Source organism: Nuphar pumila, chromosome 3 (genome assembly GCF_984573655.1).
Source record: "Nuphar pumila chromosome 3, dmNupPumi1.hap1.1, whole genome shotgun sequence".
Classification (NCBI taxonomy): Eukaryota; Viridiplantae; Streptophyta; class Magnoliopsida; order Nymphaeales; family Nymphaeaceae; genus Nuphar; species Nuphar pumila.
Window position 1 is genome coordinate 754,109 of NC_143251.1, and position 26,341 is coordinate 780,449.

A 26,341-nucleotide genomic window follows, 5' to 3' on the forward strand; every position below is an offset into this window, starting at 1 on the left:
TAGTCTTCGTATCAGAGAAGGCGAGAACGACAACGGTATGTATTAATTCTATTAATAATCATTGCAATATATATGCAAGTTATCATAATGTTATCATTAATTATTAATGAATACTTTAAACATTATTTTGTAGGAGGCATATGAGCAACAGATGGTAGAGCGATATGGCGAAGACGCTACTCAACATCCATCATTTGATCCTACAGCATGGGTGACTGCAGCAGGTGAACCCAAAAAAGGACGCGTGATCGAGTTTGGGAGTAATATGAACACTTCACCAGTTATTAGTTCTTCCAGTTACGGCTCACCGACTTATTGCGCCGACATAAGCTCCAAGCAGCCGACTATTCTTTCCAATGATGATGTACGCGAGATCATTAATGAATCACTGAATAACTACTTCCAATACACCGTCGCCCCCTTTCTCCGAAATGAGATCAAGGCCGCTGTTCAGGATAGGGGATCTTCGATTCCAGGTCCCTCTCAGGTATAATCACATATATAGTTTTTTTGACTGTCTTAAAGCACATCTGAGCATGGTAGAATCACATATAGAGTTTTTCTAGATGCCTTAGAACACATATGAACATGCTATAATCACATATTTAATTTTTTTACTGCCTTAGCACACATATGAGCATGATAGAATCACATATAAAGTTGCTTTGCCTGCCTTAGAGCACGTATGAGCATGCTATATTCACATATTCAATTTTTTGACTGCCTTAGCACACATACGAGCATGATCGAATCACATATATAGTTTTTTGCCTGCCTTAAAGCACATCTGAGCATGGTAGAATCACATATAGAGTTTTTTCAGATGCCTTAGAACACATATGAACATGCTATAATCACATATTCAATTTTTTTACTGCCTTAGCACACATATGAGCATGATAGAATCACATATAAAGTTGCTTTGCCTGCCTTAGAGCACGTATGAGCATGCTATATTCACATATTCAATTTTTTGACTGCCTTAGCACACATACGAGCATGATCGAATCACATATATAGTTTTTTGCTTGCCTTAAAGCACATCTGAGCATGGTAGAATCACATATAGAGTTTTTTCAGATGCCTTAGAACACATATGAACATGCTATAATCACATATTCAATTTTTTGACTGCCTTAACACACATATGAGCATGATAGAATCATATATATATATATATATATATATATATAACTTTTTGTCTGCCTTAGAGCACATATGAGCATGATAGAATCACATATAAAGTTTTTTTGACTGCATTAGAACACATATGAGCATGCTATAATCATATATTCAGTTTTTTGACTGCCTAACAACACATATGAGCATATTATAATCACATATTCAGTTTTTTGACTGCCTTAGCACACATATGAGCATGCTATAATAACATATAGAGTTTTTTTACTGCCTTAGAACACATATGAACATGTTATATATCATTTATGATAGAATCACATATAAAATTTTTGGCTTTGCCTGCCTTAGAGCACATATGAGCATGCTATATTCACATATTCAATTTTTTGACTGCCTTAGCACACATATGAGCATGATCGAATCACATATATAGTATTTTGCCTGCCTTAAAGCACATCTGAGCATGGTAGAATCACATATAGAGTTTTTTTAGATGCCTTAGAACACATATGAACATGCTATAATCACATATTCAATTTTTTGACTGCCTTAGCACACATATGAGCATGATAGAATCATATATATATATATATATATATATATATATAACTTTTTGTCTGCCTTAGAGCACATATGAGCATGATAGAATCACATATAAAGTTTTTTTGACTGCATTAGAACACATATGAGCATGCTATAATCACATATTCAGTTTTTTGACTGCCTAACAACACATATGAGCATATTATAATCACATATTCAGTTTTTTGACTACCTTAGCACACATATGAGCATGCTATAATAACATATAGAGTTTTTTTACTGCCTTAGAACACATATGAACATGTTATATATCATTTATGATAGAATCACATATAAAATTTTTGGCTTTGCCTGCCTTAGAGCACATATGAGCATGCTATATTCACATATTCAATTTTTTGACTGCCTTAGCACACATATGAGCATGATCGAATCACATATATAGTTTTTTGCCTGCCTTAAAGCACATCTGAGCATGGTAGAATCACATATAGAGTTTTTTTAGATGCCTTAGAACACATATGAACATGCTATAATCACATATTCAATTTTTTGACTGCCTTAGCACACATATGAGCATGATAGAATCATATATATATATATATATATATATATATATATATAACTTTTTGTCTGCCTTAGAGCACATATGAGCATGATAGAATCACATATAAAGTTTTTTTGACTGCATTAGAACACATATGAGCATGCTATAATCACATATTCAGTTTTTTGACTGCCTAACAACACATATGAGCATATTATAATCACATATTCAGTTTTTTGACTGCCTTAGCACACATATGAGCATGCTATAATAACATATAGAGTTTTTTTACTGCCTTAGAACACATATGAACATGTTATATATCATTTATGATAGAATCACATATAAAATTTTTGGCTTTGCCTGCCTTAGAGCACATATGAGCATGCTATATTCACATATTCAATTTTTTGACTGCCTTAGCACACATATGAGCATGATCGAATCACATATATAGTTTTTTGCCTGCCTTAAAGCACATCTGAGCATGGTAGAATCACATATAGAGTTTTTTTAGATGCCTTAGAACACATATGAACATGCTATAATCACATATTCAATTTTTTGACTGCCTTAGCACACATATGAGCATGATAGAATCACATATAGAGTTTTTTTATTGCCTTAGATCACACATGAGCACATGATAGAATCACATATAGTGTGTAATTTATTTCATTATATTTTGTTTATCAATACTGACTGTTCTTTTCTTGTGTAGGCTGTTAGCGATAATCAGGGTAGTGGAGCTGAAGGGACAGATAAAGACAATGAACAAGAAGACGCACAAAATCTTAGCGATGATTAGAGGACTGTGTTGAAGAAGTTCTATTTTTTTTATTTTTCCTAATTGTAATTGTTGAATTGTAAATAATTAAACTTCTTAATTTTAAGGTGGAACGATTAATTGTTGTAGATACTTGTTATATGAATTTTTTTGTGTGGTTTGTTTTTTATTTACAGGAAATATAAATTGTACAGGAAATAGAAATTGTACAGTTCTCGGTAATTAATTTTCAAATAAATTTTTTTTAATTTTTTTTCGTGTTTGCGATGGATTAGCGACGGAACCATCCGTCGCTATTCATATTAATCTAGCGACGGCGTAGCGACGGAATTAAATCCGTCGCCAAGCCGCGGTCGCCGTTTAGTACCGGCGGATTGGCGACGGAATATAGCGCTCGTTATTCCGTCGCAATTAGCGATGGACCTGGCGACAGAATAATTCCGTCGCCAGTTAGCGTCGAAATATTCGCGATGTAAGCATACTGTCGCATCGTTGTCGCTAACCATGTTAGCGACGGAATGTGGTCGTCGCTAATCTACTACTTTGTTGTAGTGCATGAAATGCGCGTTTAAAAATGCGCTTGATCAGCTTTCGCTAGGCAGCTGTACACGAAGTGGTGCGCAGGGTCAATGAAAATGATTCATCACATGAAAAAGTGTTAGTACACAACATTTGGCCGTTAGGCTGGCTAGTTTGGGCAGCTTGACGCATCGCGGGTTTGTGAAGTATTCTATGCCCGTGACAAAGCGATAGAAATGCTTGTGATGGTAAGAAAGGATCATCACGCCGCACTAACTTATTGAAAAAAGTAAACCCGTAACAACAACCGTTTTATCTTTTTATCACTTGATTAGGTGATGTGCCGCTAGCAACCTGCCTTCGGAACCCATTTGGATGAAAACATATTTCACCTTTGAGTGTGGTACAGGGTCATTACTTTAGGTTATCCTTGTACGTACTTTCGGGGGAAGAAAACATCTCTCCCTCTCATAGCTCAGACGTGAGAAGCGACTAGGAGGGAGATGGGCTCAACTTCAATGATGGCGTTGAACCAACATATTCTCTCTGGTGCTCAAATACAGACTCCGAGTTACCATCTAGTCGACATGATTGTGGTCTTCCTCACAGTCGTAGACCATCTTCCCACCACATGAAAGCATCTTCTCGTACTCATCACCAAACCCTCAAACATGTCACCACAGAAAAATCAAAGCAAGCTCCATCCCCTTTAAATTTAAGAGGGTGTCGTGTCAATTTCTACAAACTATGGAAAAAGGAACCTGGCGTTCATGATAGTTCAACTCATAGTGGAAGTTTAAAACGGATCAAACAGGTGTTGTATAATATATGGGTTGCTTCTTTAATGCTCGGTAAGTACAATTTTGAAAAACAAATGAAGGGCCCATCTATTAGAAATATCACCCAAAAGAAAAAAAGATATCTTAAGCATGTTTCAAGTACTCGTGTAACAACTACAAAGATGGTGGAAACGAACTGCTACCATGATATTAAAATTGGAAAGAAAAAAAGTGAAGCGACGACTCACCGCTTGATCTTTTGGACGCATTCATAGCTGCCAGCCTAAAGTTTCCTGTATCAAGGGGTTGGATACGATCAACCTCGGTTATGGCCCTCAAGTGACAGATGCAAGACCCCACTTGGTGCCAAAAAAGAACAAACAGAATACAAAAAGCCAGCCTAAACCTCTCGCTTAAAGGCCACCTTGCCTGTCACCTTTACAACCGCAGTTAAGCTCACCCATTCCTCATTAATTTCGATTCGGAAGCCAACAACGCTGGGTGGAGGACCAACAAATGCACAAGATCATTGTGTAAGCAATATACAATTTGGCTTGTGGAGATGAAACAGTCATGGTCATCCCCTCGTTGGTTGATCTGTGTGGTTATTGAACTTTTGTCATTGAAGTTACCGTCTGTTATTATTGCAAAATTTTATTTTTGCAAGTCAAACTGATCTTTGAAAAAGATTTTGAAAATAACTCGCCTCCGTTTTAAAATGCGAGATAATTTCGAAAAATAAGACTCGCCTGTCGGTACGAGGTTCAACCGTTCCTGGCATTTTTGCATGAGGTAATTAAACTAAGGATCAATCAAATGCTTTGTTTAACTCCATTTACCTAAATTGATGCTATATCTTCTAAATGCACAAAGAATACTTTGTGTCGGGTTTCCTCGCACTAGATAACATCACAAACACTATTGAAAATAATGTTTCTGTTAAATCTACATATTCGTATGCTACTAAATATGAGCATGCATCTAAATCAGTTGTGTTGACGGTTAGAACCGTCGAATAGACCTTAGATTTTTTTTTGGTATAATCGCAAATGGACAGATCTGACCAGTCTGGTCGATCTGCCTCCAACCGACTTGGGTTGACTCAGCGTGACTTAAGGCGGGCTGGTGCTGGATACGGGTCGGTCATATCCAACAGGGTTAAAAAAAAAGGTTCCCAGCATGTGAATATAACCCCATTCGAATCACGTTAAAGCTTATGCTTATGCATTCCATGTGTTGGGGATTTACTTACAATCCCACCATAATCAGCCCGATTATTAGTGTTTGGTTCACACGAGGGTGTGTGTGGGTTATGGTTAATTTTTTCATAGATCACATTAAATGATCTTAACCACGTATGATGATGTGGGCCTAGGCGAGTGAATGCCTAAGGTGAGTGATTTGGTTAGTGTTGCTTACTATGACATATAACTAGTGTGAGTGTTACCCCTCCTCGAAAGTCGATGGATGACCACTTTCATACATTCATTGAAGAATGTGACGCTTGGACTAGTCTGCATGAGTTTATGTGAGACCTATTAGGTTAGTCAAACTGAGCAGTAGGACGCTCCACCCATTGGTTTGAAACTCATCGCATCTCATCGACTTGGTGACATTCACGAATCCCCTTTGCCTGATAAGCATCCGTGCAATCGTACATTGACGGAGGTGCTTCCTCTTTACACACAAATGACGACAATGGGCATGTTTTGTAGGGCAGCAAATGGATTGGCTACGGGCTGGATCTTGTGACATCGGAATTTGAATTGGCAATGTGCCATATAGATCCGAAATTTGAATCTAGATCTGAATTAGACCCAATATGACAGGGTTGATTCTATCCAAAATATACCTAGCTGATCCAGTAACCAACGGGGGCTCAGCTGGCAGGAGCAGCTTGTGCACGTCTCATGGTATCGTTGTATAACTGGTAGGGGTCAGAGTAACCCCAGCTTGCCTTTCAAAAAAAAAAGTGATCCAGTAAAAACAATAAAAAATGAGCTATTTACTTATACAAAATGAAATTATATTGAATTTTGATCTGGATTTGAAATAAGTCTGACTTGAAATACTGATTTGAGTACCAGATCTAAATCCATAAAAGTCCGATTTAGTAAATCGGAAACCAATTCGAATCTACGTGCAGATCTTAATGTAAGGATCCGAGTTTTAGAATGATTTGTCGAATTTGGATCAAATATGCGATCCGTTTGCAACCCTAAGACGTGCAAAAGAGCGAAAAAAACAAAGATCCATCCACCGCACCAACAGGGGCTACGCTTGTCTGGCAGGAGCAGTTAGTGCACGTGACCTTGTGTTGGGACGTTGCAAGTTCGAACCCCCAAATGGTATGGTTGTATAACTATCAGGCGTCTGCCTAACCCCAGCTTTCTCTGTTCTAAAAAAAAGGTCCATCCACTGCCCATTGTTTATTAAAAATTGGGAAAAAAAGGAAAAGGATGAGAGAGCGGAAGAGGATTCGAGGGAAACGCGAAATACGGAAGTAGTGCAGGATTCTCCTGCGCTTTTCGGCCTCTTGAGAACCTCCATCTTTCTCTTTAACGGTTTCACCCTCAGCAGCAGCGATCCTCATCGCCCAATCTATTGAGAGAGAAGCACGCTTTCACTTCCAATTACGGAGGAGAAGGGAAGAATAAGTGGTTGATCGCGTTATTCCCTCGCGAGAGATCAAACTAGGTCCCTTCCCCCTCCAAGGAATGGAGAAACTGGTGGAGCGATTGGAGGCAGCGGTGTCCCGCCTGGAGGCCTTCAATGCAAAATTACCTCCTCCCACTACATCAGCATCGCCGGTAGATGAGTCTCCGGGATCAGTTGATCCGGCCATCGTCGCTTACGACGAGCAGATCGAGAAATCCGTCGGAAGGCTTTTATCAACAGCTCAGAAGATCGGCGGCCAAGTCCTCGACGCGACCAAGATCCTGGAAGAGGCGTTTCTGCTTCAGAATGATCTCCTGATCAAGGCCAAGCAAAGCCAGGTCGACTCTCTCCTCCACATCCCGTTTAACCTGCCGTTCTGCCTGTTTTCCTCTCTCTCTTAATTTGCCACTAGCACTTCCTTTGTTTAAAATTGGTGAAATACTACATAAAATTCCCAACCTCAGTACGCCAACGGCTTGATCGTGGCGAGCGATTGATCATCCGTATTTTTTTTTCTTACCTATGTCGACGACGTTACGCACTGTGTTTCCGTGTGGATGTGATTTGGATCAAATCCTTTGCCAGCCCCAGTGAAAATTTATATGTTTTTAGTTACTTTTTAACTCTGCTCGAGGTTGGTTTAACTTGAAAAAACCTTGATCTACATGAGTTCAAAATCGACTTCAGAAGCAAGATCAAATGAGTCGAAATCCCGAAATAGTTCTGTACGGATTGGACTTTAGTGTTCATTGTCAATGTCTGAAGAATATTTCTTACTGGATTATTAGTTTCTTATTGCTGTAATTTCTTTGTTGCGATTGATTGACTGGGTAATCGATCTCAGTTTGGTGTCTTTAGAATTTGGGATGTCTGGTTATTCAATCTGAACTTAAGTTAAGGGGAAGTTGACCCTTTGCTGTGATTGATGTTCCAGAAACCTGATAATGCTGGGTTGGCAGAATTCCTGAAGCCTCTGAATGAAGCGATTCTGAAAGCAAATGCCTTGACAGAAGGAAGGCGATCAGACTTTTTCAACCATTTGAAGGCCACAGCTGACAGCCTGACGGCTTTGGCTTGGATTGCTTACTCTGGCAAGGATTGTGGTGAGCACAGATCATTAAGGGTTTGCCTGTGTGGAAAAAGCTTTCGTTCTACACGATTACGATATCTCCTTTTTGTATATAAAGTTGAGTACACTAAGCATTTCATGTTTTTTTTCACCAAAGGTCTGAGCCTTCCTACTGCCCACGTAGAAGAAAGTTGGCAAATGGCAGAGTTCTACAACAACAAGGTATGCTTTATATACTTCCGTTCAGGCCATCTCGATAGCAAGCCATATATCCAATTCCCAACTATCTTGTTCTCAACAAGCTCCTTTCTTAGTTATTTTTTTCTTTTTGAATAGAGGTATATTTGTCTATGCTTTTCTATTTTTGTGCTACCTTGGAAAAGGAAGGAGTATAAAAGTTTAGAATGCCAATTTTTTGGCATTGAACTCATCTTCATTTTAGATGTTCGAAAAATTCAATCTGTCTCATCTTTTGTCAACAAAATGAGGAATAGTATGAAAGACGGGAAAAGAAGTCTAATGGTAAAAAGAAGAATGATAAGAGGAAAAAAAACACAAAATATGCATTAAAACAAGAAAAACAGTCACGATTATGTAATTTATTTTCTCTTTGCGTGTTACAATATTGATTATTAAATTAACTATTACGAGCTTGCCATCATTCGTCAACTGTTGGCTATCCATGTGAAATATTAGTCAAAAACTTATGCCTCTCAGGCTATCAATTGACTATATATTAACTAAACCGAAACGAAAAGGCCAAAACATCTTGGTCTTTTCCCTCCCTCTTCCTATTATTTTGATGCTTTGTGTGTGTGTGTGTGTGGTGGTGGTGGTGGGGGGGGGGGGGGGGGGGTGGCGGGGGCGGGGGGAGAGTGGAGTCTTTTTCCTTTTTGCTGTCTTATATTTTTTCCTTTTAGTTTTTCAATTTCTATGTTTGGTGTTTTTCTGTAATCAAGTTTGGACAGGGTTTTTCTGAATTTTATTTAGAATCATTCATTCATATAAGTTGTAAGAGAGAACAGTCTCCATCAAATTCAACATTTTTGTAGGGGGTGGTTGGATGTACTCACTTGTCCGGGAAATTGGGATAAGTTTTGAAGTTGCATTAGAGAGAAAATACAACATTCAAGTTTTTTTGCCCCTTCTAGATTAACAGGTTCATCAAGCCACTTACTATAGGAAAGAAAATTGTAAAAAAAAAGGAAATAATATTATGACAATAGCTAGATCAACATTGAAAGAAAAATGCTAAGAAAAAATTTATTACGGCAATAACCAAATCTCCATCTTGCTAAATTGACCGATTACAATAATACCATCAACAATGTCATGTTTTGCAGCTTTTACCTTAATATCATGGTATATCAGATTTACTGGAGACATTCTTATTTTTGTTTTTTTCTTTTGAAAGTTGAGTGAGAGGAAAGTCAGTAAGGTGCATTAACAAAATAGGACTCTGGTGACGAGCAGTCACCAACAAATGAAAAAAGTTTTAATCTATTTGTAGCCAAGAGGGACTAAAATCCAGGAAAGATCTCAGTTCAGCCAGGTGATAAGGTTGCATGATGATGATGAGGACCCTGATAAAAATCGTGGGTTCCTTCTCTCATACACAAGACTGAGCACAAGGTGAGGGGAGAATACGTGAGAGCTGTAGAATCCTCAACAGGAGGCTGCGGTATTGGCTATCCATTAAGTATAAGGTGTTACAATTACTAGGGTACGAAAAGGCCCATTACACAACAAGAGAAATTTACAATATACCATTAATGAACATGTGCTTAAATATGTAATTAAGTAAACTTGAATTGGGTTTGGATAGGATCCAAACCCAGTCGTGAATGAAGACTTCTTTTCATCCTCCTTCAAGTTGTACATGGTTTTGAACCATGAACAACTTGCCTTTCAACATCCAAAATTTGTCCTTGATAAGTCCTTTGGTAAACAAGTCAGCAACTTGATCAACAGTCCGAACAAAATATGATTCAATTTCCTTCTCTTCGACTTTCTGTCTCACAAAATGTTGATCAATTTCAATATACTTGGCACGACTGTGGTAGATAGGATTAAATGACATGTTGATGGCACTTTGATTGTCACATAAGAGAATACATTTAGATATCGATTCGCCTACTTCTGTCAACAGATGTCTGATCCGTGTTACCTCAATTGTAGCAGCTGCCATTGATCTATATTCAGCTTCGGTACTCTACCTTGCAATAGCCCTTTGTTTCTTACTACTCCAAGAGACAAGATTTAGGCCAATGAAAACACAATATCCTGAGACTGACCTGCGCTTATCTGGATCTCCTGCCCAGTCTGCATCTGTGTAAACAAGAAGTTCATGCATGTGCCGTTCATTCATACTCAATAGTTCCCTTAAAATATCGAAGAATGCGTTTAACAACTTCCATATGTCTAATGCGCAGTTCATGCATGAATAGACAATATCAGGGCGAGTAAAGGTGAGATATTGAAGCATCCCTACTATCCTGCGATATCCTATAGGATCCTCATATAAATTTCCATCTTGGGAACTAAGTTTCTGATGAAGTACACTCAGCGTGCTTAGAGGCTTGTAATCTTTCATACCTGCCTTGCTGAGAACATCAATAGTATACTTATTGTTGGGTAAGTGTCATGCCTTCAATAGTTCTGTCAACTTCTACTCTAAGAAAATATCGCAGTTGACCAAGGTCCTTTATCTTGAACCTGTGATTCAGGAGTTCTTTGACCTGCTCAATATGTTCATTAAAGTTACCTGTAATGATTATGTCATCAACATATATCAATAACAAGGTAACTGTGTCTTTACATTTAATATGAAAAGAGAATGATCAAGAAGAGAGCGACTAAAACCATATTTCTCTATTTCAAGAGAAAAACTGTCAAACCAAGATCGAGAGGCTTGCCTCAAACCATATATAGCTTTCTTTAATCGACACACATATTCTTTGGAGTTCCCTTCTGCATACTCGGTGGGCTACTCCATGTACACTTCCTCCTTCAGAGTTCCATGTAGGAATGCATTTTTTAGGTCCAGCTGATTGATAATCCACTGATGCTTAATAGAAAATGATAATATGATTAGAATAATGCCCATTTTCACAACCGGACTGAAGGTCTCATCATATTCTTGTCCTTGCTCCTGGGTGAATCCCTTGGCAACCAGTGTAGCCTTATATCACTCAATAGTACAGTTCGACTTATATTTTATTTTATACATCCACTTGGACCCAACCACATTTCGATCATGTGGTCTGGGAACAATCTCCCAAGTGCCACATTCATTAAGAGCCTCCATTTCTTCATTCATAGCTTCAATCCATCGCTTAGAATTTGTTGCTTGATGAAATGTTGTGGGTTGTTCTTCTTTACCTAAAGAGGTTAAGAAGAGTTGGAAATTCATAGTGAAATTCTCATAACTTACCCATCTATCAATAAGATGTCGGGGTCGAGTGGATCTTCTCGAAACAAAAACAGAAGAAGAATTCATCTCCTGATCAGAATTGGAGAGAGCCCCCTTCTCACGTTGAGAGTAAACAATGCCTTTATACCTTTCGGGGGGCAAGGGTGGATCTGAAAGGATACTTTCCTGAGTCCTTTGTACGACATCAAGCATGTTTCCCTCATCTCTTTGATTACATTCTGAAGGATAAACATCATCAACACTGGAAAAGAGATCAGAGTTCAACCATGGGTGATAAACTTCAATTTCAAGAAGGTTGTTAACATTGTGGTAAAAATTCAATTAATCAAATACAACATTTCTGGATATTTTGATATGCTTGCTCAGGGGATCATAACATCTGTACCCTTTATAATCATCAACATACCCTACAAATCTGCACTTCAAGGCTTTATCCTGAAACTTGTGTCACATTAAACTGTCAACATGAACATAACATACACACCCGAATACTCGCAAATCATGATAATTTGGATGAACACCATGTAAAGAAAAATAGGATGATTTGTTTTCCAGGATATTCATGGGCAATCGATTTATGATATAAACGGCTGAATGAAAAACCTCTGCCCAGAAGGTAACTGAAAGGTTACTATCATGCATCATGCTCATTGCACTTTCGACAATATGGCGATGCTTTCGTTCAGCAATCTCATTCTGTTATGGTGTATGAGGGCAAGACACCTGCCTACGTATTCCATTTGTCTGGAGAAAATTAATAAAGTCATTTGAAGAGAATTCACCCCCTCCATCACATTGGAAACAAAGGATATTGTCAGAGAATTGATTTTGAACAAATGAATGAAAGTTCTGAAATAACTTGAATGTTTCAGATTTATATTTCATAAAGAAAATCCATGTATACCGAGAATAACTATCAACAAAAATAAGATAATATTTGGTGCCAGACATAGAGGGAACTGGAGTCGGACCCCAAACATCAGAACAAATGATTTTAAATGGTCTTGAATCTCTTTTATTAATAAAATGAAATGAAAGAACATGACTCTTACATTGAAGACAACTAGAACATTTTTTATCATTGACATTTGAACTTAGACTTTACTTGGGAATAAGACTGCTTGAAGCAAGCTTTTCAATAAAACAACTACTACAATGACCCCGACGACCATGCCAAAGATTCGGCTTATTACACTCAGAAAGACAAAACATTCTCAGGAGGAACTGAAGAAGACGATGATGTGAGCTTTAAGGTGGAAGGATTCTCTTAGAATACGTACATATTTCCTTGTCATTTTCCTTCAGCGAACATTTTTCTTGTGTGAAGGTCCTTGACACGAACAAAAAAAGGAGTAAACTCAACTAAAGTATTGATGTCATCTACAAGCTTAGAGACAAAAATAATATTTTTCTTGATATTCGAAACATAAATGACATTTGAAAGAGCAAGAGAAGAAGTATACATAGGAATGACATAGTTTCCAATATGAGAAATATGATGGTGAGACCCGTCTCCAGTGACTATACTATTTATACCAGCAGAAGGAACAAGAGTTAGGAGCTTACCAGCATCACCAGTGACATGAGTGGCTGCACCAGAGTCGACATACCAAGTGCCCTTATCATTTTGTTTTAAATTCAATTCAGCTAGAGCAGATGGTAACAACTCCTTGACTTCACCACTGTTCTTCAATTGATCTGACCCCTTTCTTGTCTCTGGTTGTTTGCCTCTATTTTGAGGATTAAACCAACAATTAACTTTGATATGCCCTCTTTTATTGCATAGAAAACAAGTGGGTATTGATCTTTGCCTCTGCCCATTAGGAGGAATATTGGGTGTAGGTAATATTCCACAACTTCCTTGTCCATTTCTTTCTTGACCCCCTCTTTCTCGAAAATCATACCTACCACGTCTTCGTCCATAGGCAACTCCTGTGGCAAGGACATCGTGTGCTCCAACTTGAGCATGAGTATCTTCAGAAAATCCCTTCAAGGTTATCTCATACTGTAAAAGCTTGGCACGAAGATCTTCAAATGTAGGTAAATCTGGCAAACATAATAAAGAAGTAACCATCATATGATAATCCGATCCGAGCCCACTCAAAGTTTGCTGCACCATATCTTTGTCACTAACTGCGTATCCCACGATGGCCAACTGATTCATAATGGTCTTCATTTTGTTCAAATACTCCATGATAGTCATGGAGTCCTTCCTCAACATTTGAAACTCTTTTTTCAAAAATAATACTCTGGCCTGAGAAACTTGAGAATATGTCAACCAATCGGTGCCATAATTGCATTGCGGAGCAGTCATCTGTGATTGCCATAAACACTTCATGTGACAATATAGAAGTGATATAGGCAACCAACGCCTGATCTCGCTTCATCCAGGATACATACTCTGGATTTCTAACATAGCTAATAGAAATATCTCCTTCACCATTCTTTTCTTCTTGTGGTATGAACTCTGGAGGAACATGAACGGAACCATCCAGATGTCCAGAAAGGTCCTGGCTTCTTATGAATGGTATGATTTGTCGCTTCCAAGTTAGGAAATTGGAATTGTTCAGTTTTTCAAACACGAGTTGACTAAGAAAGTTTGAGGAAAGGCCAGACTAAGAATGAGGAAATGAGTCCATATTCTATCAAAATCAAGAATAGGAAGAAGTAAGAAATAAGAAAATGGCTTTACGACAAAGATCCAATTTCTATGGAATTCTAATAAAATTTAGAACAAAAACTCAATATCAGAGAATTCTGCTGCCACCGTCCTTTTTTTTTTACGATTGGTATGATAAAATCGAGGCAGAAAAATAGAACTACGCAATAAGAATCTGTTCTGAATTAAAAATTCAAACAAAGGGACACATTACTTGGAAAGTAACATGTTTTCTTTCATAATATGAGAGACTATAGACAAGCAGTGTAAAACAGAGAAGAATATAGAGAGTCAAGACAGATCTGTGTTCAAGGCAGATCTGGGATCACTTCCAGATCTAATTACGATGTGCCATCAGATTGCAAAAGGACGTGATCCTATTCAAGCTTTGAGATCACGCAAAAATCAAATGGTTTAAATCCGAGCTTGTGTGATTATTTAAGCTGTTAATGTATAAGATCACGTGCAACAATATGACAATACAAAAGCATGAACAGAAAATCAGCAAACAAAGAATCCAAGTTTTGGAAGAGAAAGGTGTTGGATTTTGTAAGAAAAGGGAATACATTATTTGAATGATTTGATTTGAAGACAAGGGGAATAAAGGAGGAAATTAGAAGAGCAATAAGAAAAGGAGTAAGAAGCTTTACCGGATGGATAAGAAAGAAGAAGATCTAGAAGATGAAGAAGCTTTACCGGATGTTCATAAGAAGATCACGATCCTTAAGGCTTGATCTGGTGCTCTGATACCATGATAAAAATCGTGGGTTCCTTCTCTCGTACACAAGACTGAGCACAAGGTGAGGGGAGAATACGTGAGAGCTGCAAAATCCTCAACAGGAGGCTGCAGTATTGGCTATCCATTAAGTATAAGGTGTTACAATTACTAGGGTACGAAAATACCCATTACACAAGAGAAAATTACAATATGCCATTAATGAACATGTGCTTAAATATGTAATTAAGTAAACTTGAATTGGGTTTGGATAGGATCCAAACCCAGTCGTGAATGGAGACTTCTTTTCAGACCCAAGCATGCAACTGAATGTCAAATTGGATGCACCATGTAGTAGTAGTAAGTCAAAGTGTTTATCAATGTGAAAGAAACCTTATTTTTAACTCATTCTTCTTTCCTCTTTGGATGCAAAATTTCATGTTTCTCACTCTTTCTTTTCTCAAATTTATTTTGTTATCAAGTGCATAAGTTTCATATTGTGTAGTCTCTTTCTGTTAGAAACTTAGAACCTCCGAACAACATAATTTTATTCAAACAAACATTTGAAATTTGCAGGTAGTTACATCCATTTTATTTATTTGCATCTAGGATTCATAGGATTGATTTGGATCATTTGAAATACTTGTAGGTACTTTGTCTTGTTTGTGTAGTCCTTGCAATTCCTTTCTCATGTTTATATACAGGTACTTGTGGAGTATAGAAACAAGGATGCCAGTCATGTTGAGTGGGCCAAAGCTTTAAAGGAACTGTATTTGCCTGGCTTGAGGAACTATGTAAAGAGTTTCTATCCTCTGGGTCCTGTGTGGAGTGTTACTGGAAATGTGGTTCTTTCTGCATCAACCTCTACTCCAAAATCCCAACCAAAAGCACCTGCTCCACCCCCTCCTCCTTCATCCCTCTTCAGTTCTGATGCATCAGCTTCACGCCCAAAGCAAGGAATGACTGCTGTGTTTCAAGAGATCAACTCTGGCGCATCTGTTACTGCAGGTGAGACTTTGTACAATTTTAGTTGAACAATTAGATGGTGGATTTTGGGGTTTTGAGAATTGGCATGGTGAAATTTGTATCTTGCATTTTTACAGGATTGAGAAAAGTAACTTCTGACATGAAAGCAAAGAATCGTGCTGATAAAACTGGAATTGTCGGTGGAGTTGGAAAGGAAGCCAGTCACCCAAGTTCATCCGCGTTTTCTAAAGCAGGGCCACCCAAATTGGAACTTCAAATGGGGCGCAAGTGAGCAACCTTTATGATACAGTCTATGTCACCTGGGTACAGGTGTGGGTACGGGTACAGAGGGTACGACACAACAATTCCAAAAAATGTGGATACGGGGACACGACTATATATATTAAATATCACATAAATACAAAATAAATTTAAAATAAACTGAATATAATCTAAATATATATGCTATATCTAAAATATATATTATATACTGCAAATATAAGCCGACCCCAATTGTTTGGGATGAAGGCGTTGTTGTTGTGCAAATATAAAGTTATAAACCGAAAATATAATTATAAATTGAATACAAACTTGTATGTACGAAGGGTAAAATGACGTGTCCAGGTGTCAACGTGTGTCGACATGTGTACGGAGGGCAAAATGGAGTGTCCGTGTGACATAGGATATAGTCCTATTGGAACATTTATGATTATTTTGTCCAGACAAAATGTTTAGTGTGTAATTGTGCCATTATAATTGCTCATATACAACGATGTAACATGCTTTCGTAGGCTGCTGTGTAACAAAGGTGCTTCATCATGCCCAGCATAACTGTGTTGATTCTGGTACAAGGTGCTCTTGATGCTGTCATATATTATAGTATGCCTCATGCACATATACTGCATATTTTATATAGATATTGTATTTTCTTATATGTATTTTTTAGTTTCTACATTCTTTACTTGATTTTAAGTAAAGCTCTTCACACACACATTGCACACTTGTTCTGGCATATCCATTGTTAGAGAAACGCCCATGTCATACCAGCCATATCAATATCATACTGTGCATTAATCATGCATTATTTAGCATAAGAGCTTTTTATGTGATTAGATTATAAAAATGGTTGGACTACACATCACTGAAATTGAAACATTATCCTTTTGTTCACAGATGGGTGGTTGAGAATCAAATTGGAAGAAAGAACTTGCTTATTGACGACTGTGATGCAAAACAGTCAGTGTATGTTTTTGGATGCAAAGATTCTGTTCTGCAAGTAAAAGGTGGAACACCTGCTACCTCAATATTGTTTCATACTTTGTTGATAATGCGTTTGTTGTTTTCTAATTGCATTTTCTTGTGTGGTTCAGTGAATTTTCTCTCAACTTTCACCTGCATCTTTTTTATTATTTTCTGCTTTTGAAATCAGCCTTCCCTTAAGGTCTGAACTCATTACTATATAAATTTGCAGGGAAGGTGAACAACATAACAATTGACAAATGTACCAAGATGGGAGTAGTGTTCATGGTATGCCATGCAAAATCTGATTCATGTGGATGGAGAATTGCAAAATCTTGACATAAATTTGGAGATACAATTGCATGCATATTTAATGGTCTTTTCACCTCATGCAGGATGTCGTGGCTGCTTGTGAGATTGTGAACTGCAATTCTGTTGAGATACAATGTGAGGTACATATGTTTTGCTTACTAAAGCATCAGAAATCGCTAAATGCAAAAGCTTCTTTGATAGACTGGTTACTCTGGGTAGCATTCACATCACACATATACGCTCATCTAAATTTAATAACTTGATATCTGTGTATTCTTGGTTACCTTGCCAGGGTATGGCCCCAACATTTACGGTGGACAATACAGCAGGCTGCCAATTGTATCTAAACAGAGACTCTTTAGGGACGTCCATAACAACAGCCAAATCAAGTGAAATCAATGTGCTAGTCCCTGAGGGTGGCACTGACAAGGACTGGGTATGTCTCTTCATTATGCTTCTTTGCAGGCTGGAAATGTGAATATTATGATTTTCTTGTTGAGAAATTCCAAATTATTTATTCCCTTCAGAATTTTCCAATATTTTCCCAGGAATGTGCTGGTATAGTTGCTTAAAGTGGTCGATTCCTTTTTTTTTTCAAGAAGGCACACATGGATTCCTGAACTTTGTTATGGTGTCAATTTTTAGATTTTAGAAACAACATCAGAAGTATATAGCCTGCTTTGCCTATCACTTGAAGCATTGCAAGTTCATGAACCTCAATATTTCTACCAGATAAATATTTCATATTTGAAAGCACTAAGGTTTTAGTGCTTTCAAGTTTCAAATATGAGTCAGCTTGGGTTGTCCATGAACTGTATTTCGAGATTGTAATTTCTCCTATCTTTTCCAGTGAAACAAATGGGGTTGTAAAGCTGACATAAAGTTAAAGTTGGAGAAAATATTGCATTTGCAATAGAAAGTCATTGATTAACCCCTCTCTTATATGTAATGGGATTTTATCTTTTTTGTAGTTCTAGTTGGTTTAGAGTTCAGTAAGTGGTTGACCAAATTTCATGATGCATGATTTTTGTTTTAGAGAACTTCACATTTTCTTCAAATTTTCTTCTAAGCTTATTTATGTACATATCTCAACGATATAGGGCAATATATTTTGGAGACTTTTGAAACTTGCATCTTTGTCTAGGTGATACTTTGCTTGACTTGTCTTAAATGTTCCATATCATCATTGTTGTCGCTGTTCTTGTTTTTTTGAAGTCAGTGATGAATATCTTTATATTCATTTATCAAAGAGTTCAATTGACAAGATGTTCAATGCTAACTGAAAAGTTCTCTGTACCATCCAGTCGGTCATTGACTCATTTCATCTGAAAATGACTCTCACTTGTCAATGTCCTATAAGATGTCTCTGCAAACTCTTCTAGTAATGAGAAAAAAAAATCCATTAATTGTGACCTAACGCACCCATGATAAGATGATCACCTTAAGACTTGATATCAGGGAAATATGTAAGAATAAAACTGTGATCCATCATGGTCTTTTGAATCGTGCAAGTAACTTTGTAATGCTTCTCTTGGCCTATGATCTAAGATGGTCCATGATGCCCTTTAGAGGGTGTTGAAGAGTGAGGATCAGTTGATTTTAATGCCTGCCAGAAAACACACTCGCTGACCAATGGTATCTGTAATGAAATACAAAAATGTCACTTATGGACATACACAATCACAATGACCACTTATGGGTCAATTACATAAACACAAATTGATGCAGGGCAGGACCCGATTGGGTTTGTACCACGTGACCCAGTCTCGGCCAGGGAACCCGATCCACCTCAAATAATGGACGATCGGGCCCAGGAGCTGGATCCGATCTCAGGTAAGGTAACCCGATGCAGGGATGTGACGCATACCTACTCCAGACGAGCGCAGATCCGAACACCTCAGGTCCTGCAGGAGGAAGACTCGGGTCGCGTCTCGGGTCCATGATTGGACCCGGGTCCCTCAGACACCTTTAAAAACCCGTGCCTAGGGTTTCGTACAGGGGGAATATTAAAGACTGCAACGTTTATTTTTTGGGTTTCTTATTTCCTTCCTGTCAGCCGCTCCATTTTGTTTTTTCTTTCTTGATTAGGTCATTGGTTAATCGTTTGTTTCATTTCCATTAAGTTCGATTCTATTGTTCCATTGGTTCTTGTTGAAATAAACGAAAGAATAAAGAAGTTACGCCACCGAGTTCGGTGGCCTTTCTCTGGTTCCATTCCCTGCCCATTGCACAGTGTTGGAATCATGCCCCTCTGCTCAATATCCAAGCACTCGAGAAAACCGGCACCTTCATTGCATCAAAGTGGTATCAAAGCACATCATCTCCTCCTTCGTCAGCAATATGGTTCAAGAGGCGAGGAGCGATCCGGCGAATGGAAACGAGCAGGAGGATGTCGACAGCGAGGGTCCAATGTTGCGTATGATGGAGATGATGACCAGAATGGAGGAAAACATGTCGTGAATGAACAAAGAGATAGTCGGGATATCGAAGCGGCTAGATGGAATTGAAGTTCGACTGGTCGCCCTTGAAACACCGGTGGAGAGACGCGCGGCTTCAACCCCAACGCTGGGGGTAGATCTGGTTGACAGCGCAGCGACCCGTGGGAACCCTATCGTTGCGGAAATGGGTCAGCCGATGCACCTTCAACCTGCCTGATTCACTGCCCCGCCTTCAGTTCTCCCTCCCTATTCTGATCCGAATCCTCCACTCCAGTCTCGGCCAGGGAACCCGAACCACCTCAGATAATGGACGATGGGACCCAGGAGCTGAATCCCATCTCAGGTAAGGTGACCCGATGCAGGGATGTGACGCGTACCTACTCCAGACGAGCGCAGATCCGAACACCTCAGGTCCTGCAGGAGGAAGAATCGGGTTGCGTCTCGGGTCCATGATTGGACCCAAGACCCGGGTCCCTCAGATACCTTTAAAAACCCGTGCCTAGGGTTTCGTACAGGGGGAATATTGAAGACTGCAGCAGTTTATTTTTTGGGTTTCTTATTTCCTTCCTATTAGCCGCTCCATTTTGTTTTTTCTTTCTTGATTAGGTCATTGGTTAATCGTTTGTTTCATTTCCATTAAGTTCGATTCTATTGTTCCATTGGTTCTTGTTGAAATAAAAGAAAGAATAAAGAAGTTACGGCACCGAGTTCGGTGGCCTTTCTCTGGTTCCATTCCCTGCCCATTACACAACATTGGAATCGTGCCCCTCTGCTCAATATCCAAGCACTCGAGAAAACCGACACCTTCACTGCATCACAAATCCACACAAATTACCCACTTAAGGGCACACAACAAACATAAAAAATAGGATTTGTATTCACTAAAATGCTCTAAGCAAAAGCATTATATGATGTGGGGTTTGAACCCCTTTATATACACAAGGGAACCAAAAGGGAGTCGTTGGGGTCTCCCCATCGGCTAGAAATGTAGCCATTGGGGAGATCCCAACGGCTCTATGGTCAAAAGATCATTAAGCCCAACCCTAATCTAGGGTTTATAAAAATACAAATAAAAGAAAAAATAAAAATAATAAAAATGTACAATGTGTACAAACCGGGTCAACCCGGCGAGTTTTTAAACTATGCTTAATCTCAATGGCTTTGCTTACCTAGGGATGGCAATGGACCGGGGCGGGTGCGGAGGACAAGCTCTCCACCCCCGCCCCATCTCAAGTTTTTGCCCTCCATCATGTGTTCATTCCCTGTTTCATGTCCTCCATCTCTACCCCAAATGGGGCGGGTTCAGATAGGTCCTCGTTTTCCCTCGGTACAAGATTTAAATGGTCCTTCTTTAGAGTCGTTACAGGAAGGAGAGGAGAGAAAGGAGAGCCGTTTTTAGGGTTAGGAAGTAGGAACTTAGGGTTAGAAAAAAAATATATATAATTTAAGTGTCATTTTATAATATAATAAGAGCATATTAGTAATTTCATTAACGGGGACGGGGCCGGTCGGGGCAAGAGTAAGTCCATCCTTGCCTCCATCCCCGCACAAGTTTTGATTTTGACGGGTCCCCATTTCCCCCCGGTTCACTGCCATCCCTATGCTTACCACCTCTCCTAAACTGTGACTGCAGAGCCTTGCCTCTGCTTATCACCTCTCACACCGTTCTTGGTCTTCTAGTTAAGGTCCTGCTTATTGGTCCTCAAGAATGTTGATAGATCAGCCAAAGGTTCCTTTCCATTTCAAATCATTATTTGGAAACTCATAGTTAATGTCTTGTTCCAACATCCATTACTCTTGTTATTAGACAGATTTAAACTAATATAATTTTTAAATAACCTCGACATACACATGCACCTTTCCCCCATCACCAAACTTTTATCCCGATTTTTGGGTCTGTTGACCAGTATGACCCATGTATTTATGTTGATCACGTCTGCCCATATAATGTGCTTCAGGGCATCATCTAATACTATTTTGTATTAGTTTTTACTGTTTGGTATTATTCTTTCAGCACACACACATGAACTTGCGACCACCTTCCTAAATCATTGGTTTGGTCACAATTATTAATATGTATTTTTTATGGCTTTTCCTATTTGCTTTGCATGGTAGAATTGTTCTTTTCAAACTTCTCCTTCAGGACTTGGAAATGCAATAATCAACTTAGGAACAAGTTGCTCAAGCACTTCTTTATTTGCATTGTCTTTCTCTCTCTCTCACACCCACACCCACACCTGGCTTCTGTTGGTCATTTTCAACCTTTGATACCCCCCTGGAGAAAAACCTAACTTTGCTACTGATTCATTTGATGCATAATCCCCTGAAAGTCCACGCACCTCATAATGGCGTAAACTATGATTAGCATGTGACAAGTCCAAATTTTTACATTGATAGGACTGTTTTGGCAGGAACTGAATCCGTTAAATTAATTGATCCATGGGCAGTATCCATTGGGATGATATAGACAAGAAACATTTGTGGAAACCAAATCCTGATCTTAGGAACTGAAATTCATTATCCTTTATTCTTTTGAAAACTGACTGGTTAACTCTATGCGTTCACTTGTTCATTCCAGAGTGGAGGAGACCGTTAAAACTTGTAATGAAATATGCAAAAATACAGAACAAGGGCCTCTAAGGGCTTATAAGATCATAAACACAAAGTGCACATGCACATACAAGTCCAACTAAGGGATAATATAAGAGCACAATGGCATTGTGATCATCGCAAAAATTTTCCTCTCGTAATATTCTCTCTTCCTTTCCAACCTTTATTTCCTCATTTTTGAAGGGAGAAAATAAAAGGGCAGAAAGAAAGAGAGAGGAGAAAAGAAAAGAAGATGAATTCTTTTGCGGGGTCTCACTTGACCTTAATTTTGAAAATATTTGAAATAACTCGCATCCGTTTTGAAATATTTGCGGGAAAACTGGGAGACGGGATCCGCTCGTCGGTACGAGGTTCGACCGTTCCTGGCGCCTTTACCAGGGGTAATCGAACCAAGGGTCGAATTAATGCCTTTTGCTTTGCTAGGAAATTATCTAAGAATTTATCCTAAGTCTAAATGCACAAAGAATCATGCTTGTGCAAATGCAAAGATGTATGCTCTTTTTGAAAATGTTTTGAAGAATTCCCAAGTGTTTCTGAGATGAATCTGATGATAGTAGTGAAGAAATGGTTCCAACTTGGAACTTAAGATTTAAAGTTCTAGGTTTTTGGAAATAATCAAGAGCTTGGGAAAATAAATCGGGATTTGGAAAGAGATGATTTTGAAGTTGAGACGAGAGAAAAGAGAAGAAAGGAACTTTCAAAGTCATAAATGGACTTTGAATTAGAAATTTGAACTTGGATGAATATTTGGAATGAAATTGAATTCTATCTTTGAAGTTTTGAAATCAGAATAAAAATGTGGGAAGTTTAAAATAGAATTTGAAAAATAGAATTTAATTTGAAAGTTGGAATTTCAAGATGAAATCCGAATCCAAGATCTGGATTCTGAATAGAGTTCAAAGTTGAATTTCTGATTTAGGATCCGAAATGGGAACTTGATTAGAATCAAGATGAAATTTGGATCTGAAATTTTGAATGGAATTGGATTCAAGATTTGGAATCCAAGATGAAATTTGGATCTGAAGTTTTGAATGAAATTTGATTCAAGACTTTAAGATGGAATTGGATCTGAAGTCTGAGATCCAAAGTAGAATGAGATTCTGGATCCTAAATGGAATTTGGATTTGTAATCTGAGATCCAAAGTAGAATTGGTTTTGGATCCTAAGGTGAATTTGGATCTGAAGTCTGAGATCCAAAGTGAAGTCTGGATTCTGGATCCTAAATGGAATTTGGATCTGTAATCTGAGATCCAAGGTGGAATTTGGAATCTGGATCTTAGAATGGATTTGGATCTGAAATCTGAGATCCAAAGTAAAGTTGGATTCTGGATCCTAAAGTGGATTTGGAGTTTGTTAAATTCATAAAATGAATTAAGAACTTCCAAGTTTAAATTGAACTTGGAAAATGAAATTTAGAATTTGAATCTTGAATATACAAATGAATTTCAAAGTCAAATTAGACTTGAATTTGAAGTTTGAATTTGGAATTTAAAAATGAATCAAGAATCTCAAAGTTAAATTGAATTTTGAGTTTGATTGGAGTTTTGAATATAAAAATGAACTTGGAATTTCAAAGTCAAATTGAACTTTGAAATCTGATTTGAATTTGAATTTGAATATAAAATGAATTGGAAATCTCAAAGTTTAATTTGAACTTTGAGATTGAAAAATAGAACTTTGAAAAATGAAAGGATGAATTTGGATTTTACAAGAATTGAAGATTGATTGAAGAAGATATTAATATCACTTGGAATTTTGAAAATATGATGCAGTTCTATCCTAAATGATGAATGAATTTGAATTTTTGAAATTTGGATTTTGAAAAGCTATTTCATTCTTTAAATGAATTAAAATAAGATTGAAAATATAATACATCATTGACTATGGTCATTGAATGTATTATATAATAATCTATATTTGAATTCAGGTGAAGAATAAAACATATTTTTGTGCTTTTATAGAGTTCAAAATGAAATTAACTCTCAATATACCCTGACTATGGCCATTGGTATATATTTCGAGCCAATTTTAAGTTAAACTCTAATAAAAGAAGGAAATATTTGAAAAATATGATGATTTTTGAAGAGGATTCAGTGTAGATCCAATGTTATTTTATAAAAGATAACAATCCTAGGTCTTGTTTACATCCCAACTATGGCCGTTGATGTAAATCATCGACTTAGGATTAATTTACCTTTTACGAAATGGTGCATGTGCCATTCGTGTTGCCATTTGTGAGAATTTGAGAAATAAAGGAAAAAAATGCATGAAGAACAAATAATTTATGATGTTTATAATGCTCATTCATTCTATCTAAAACAGGAAATGTAGAGTTTTTCATTAATGTCTAACTTATTACATCATTAACTGGAAATTGAAATCCAATTTCTTAAACTAAGAAGGAAAAATAACCTTACTGTGAAATTCAAGTTAGTTCAAGATGTGTGTAGAGAACACTCTACCCAAAATACTGCATTTGAAGTCGAAAGGCAAAAGAGAGACTCATGTGTGCACTTCAAAACATAACATCTAGAAATATATTATGATAAGCTAAATCATATGAACAGGTCATGAAAATAAAGCAAAAGGAAATGAAGCTGCTGTAACATATGAGATGCTAACATGACACTCAAAGTACACAGGAGATGTGTTATGGAGCTTATATTACCTTCATTACCTCGGGGCTGCAAACTCTAGCAGCTGAAAGAGACATAGGCGGGGAAGGTTATTGTGAAGAGACAGTGTTCATACCAGACCCTGCTGTAGTGGGACTGATTCGTATCGATTTGGTCCTTTTCATAATCATCAAGCCGGCTTTCCTCTTCAGAAGCAAATATTCCATCTTTTCAATAATATCCCTCCTGCCCAAGGCCTGCTCTTTAGCTTCCCCAATCCGATCATCCATACCTGAATCAATTGCACTAATAAGAATATGTCTTATTGATTCAGTATCAACATCCATATGAACACTTCTATTGATTTCTTCCAGCTCATCTTGTTTCTTTAAGATCAGCTCTTTTTTGACGTTGAGGCACATAATTATTTTGCAGAAAAAAATAGTCCAGCATTAATTGTTACAGAGAGGACATTCTTCAACAATGATGCCAAACTGATTGTGAACGAAAGAATGAACCCTGAGAGCATTGCCATCAATGGATAATTTGCAAGCAAAGGTATGATTATAGTTGCTGCCACACATGCAACCATGATGGATCCAAGAACCCTCTCAACCAATGGGAAGGGAAGAAGTTGGAATATTAACAAACCAAAATCTGATATGCTTTTATTCAGATCCATGAAGAGTATTACAGGAAAAACTTACAATAAATGGAGATTGGAGAAGAATGAAAATGGCAGCTTGAACTAGAAAAATCTGTTGATTGTAATATCATCAAATAAGATTTACTAGATTACTAAAATCTGAGGAATACCAGGCAGTAAACAGCAACATCATTGTATGTAGGCTGCATGTAATAAGTTCTTGAGTGCTTGTAAGCCAGTAGTTTTTACTGACGAGTATAACCTTTATTTATCAACTACTACTAGTTTAGTTATAGCCAAATCATAATCAACAATGAACCTGGGGACGAATCCCACTCGCAAGATGTATGAAGTTGCACTAACTCAAGACACCATGGACAAGTCACATGAATTACTTCAAAGTCAATGTATTCATAGTGATGGCATTGCGCCAACATCCTTAGTTAAAAAAAAAACCAATCAGCCATACTTCCTAGTACTGACAACCTAAAGAAAAAAAAATATCAAAATAACTTATCTCCCTTTTTTTAGCATCCTCCTTCAGCAAGATCAGTTTAGTGGCTTTAACTTTTAGTTCAACGTGAAGGAGCTTAGCAACATCCTCACTGATAGTCTGGCAGAAAGATACACCTTCTAATCTGAAGGCTTTGCCATCTGAAAGACAAG

The 26,341-nt window shown here is 37.8% G+C and overlaps 1 protein-coding gene across 1 annotated transcript in view; it reads left to right on the forward strand.

Annotated features, from left to right (window-relative positions):
- Positions 1-6,717: 6,717 nt before the first annotated feature.
- LOC149841564 (cyclase-associated protein 1-like) overlaps positions 6,718-26,341 on the forward strand; it is a 47,745-nt gene continuing 28,121 nt past the window's right edge. The window contains exons 1-9 of the mRNA XM_089998546.1: positions 6,718-7,311; positions 7,908-8,076; positions 8,200-8,264; positions 15,554-15,857; positions 15,953-16,103; positions 16,989-17,098; positions 17,287-17,342; positions 17,450-17,506; positions 17,659-17,802. Of these exons, the coding sequence (XP_089854672.1) occupies positions 7,033-7,311; positions 7,908-8,076; positions 8,200-8,264; positions 15,554-15,857; positions 15,953-16,103; positions 16,989-17,098; positions 17,287-17,342; positions 17,450-17,506; positions 17,659-17,802 (1,335 nt within the window). The 5' untranslated portion in view covers positions 6,718-7,032. The remainder of the gene's footprint in view (positions 7,312-7,907; positions 8,077-8,199; positions 8,265-15,553; positions 15,858-15,952; positions 16,104-16,988; positions 17,099-17,286; positions 17,343-17,449; positions 17,507-17,658; positions 17,803-26,341) is intronic.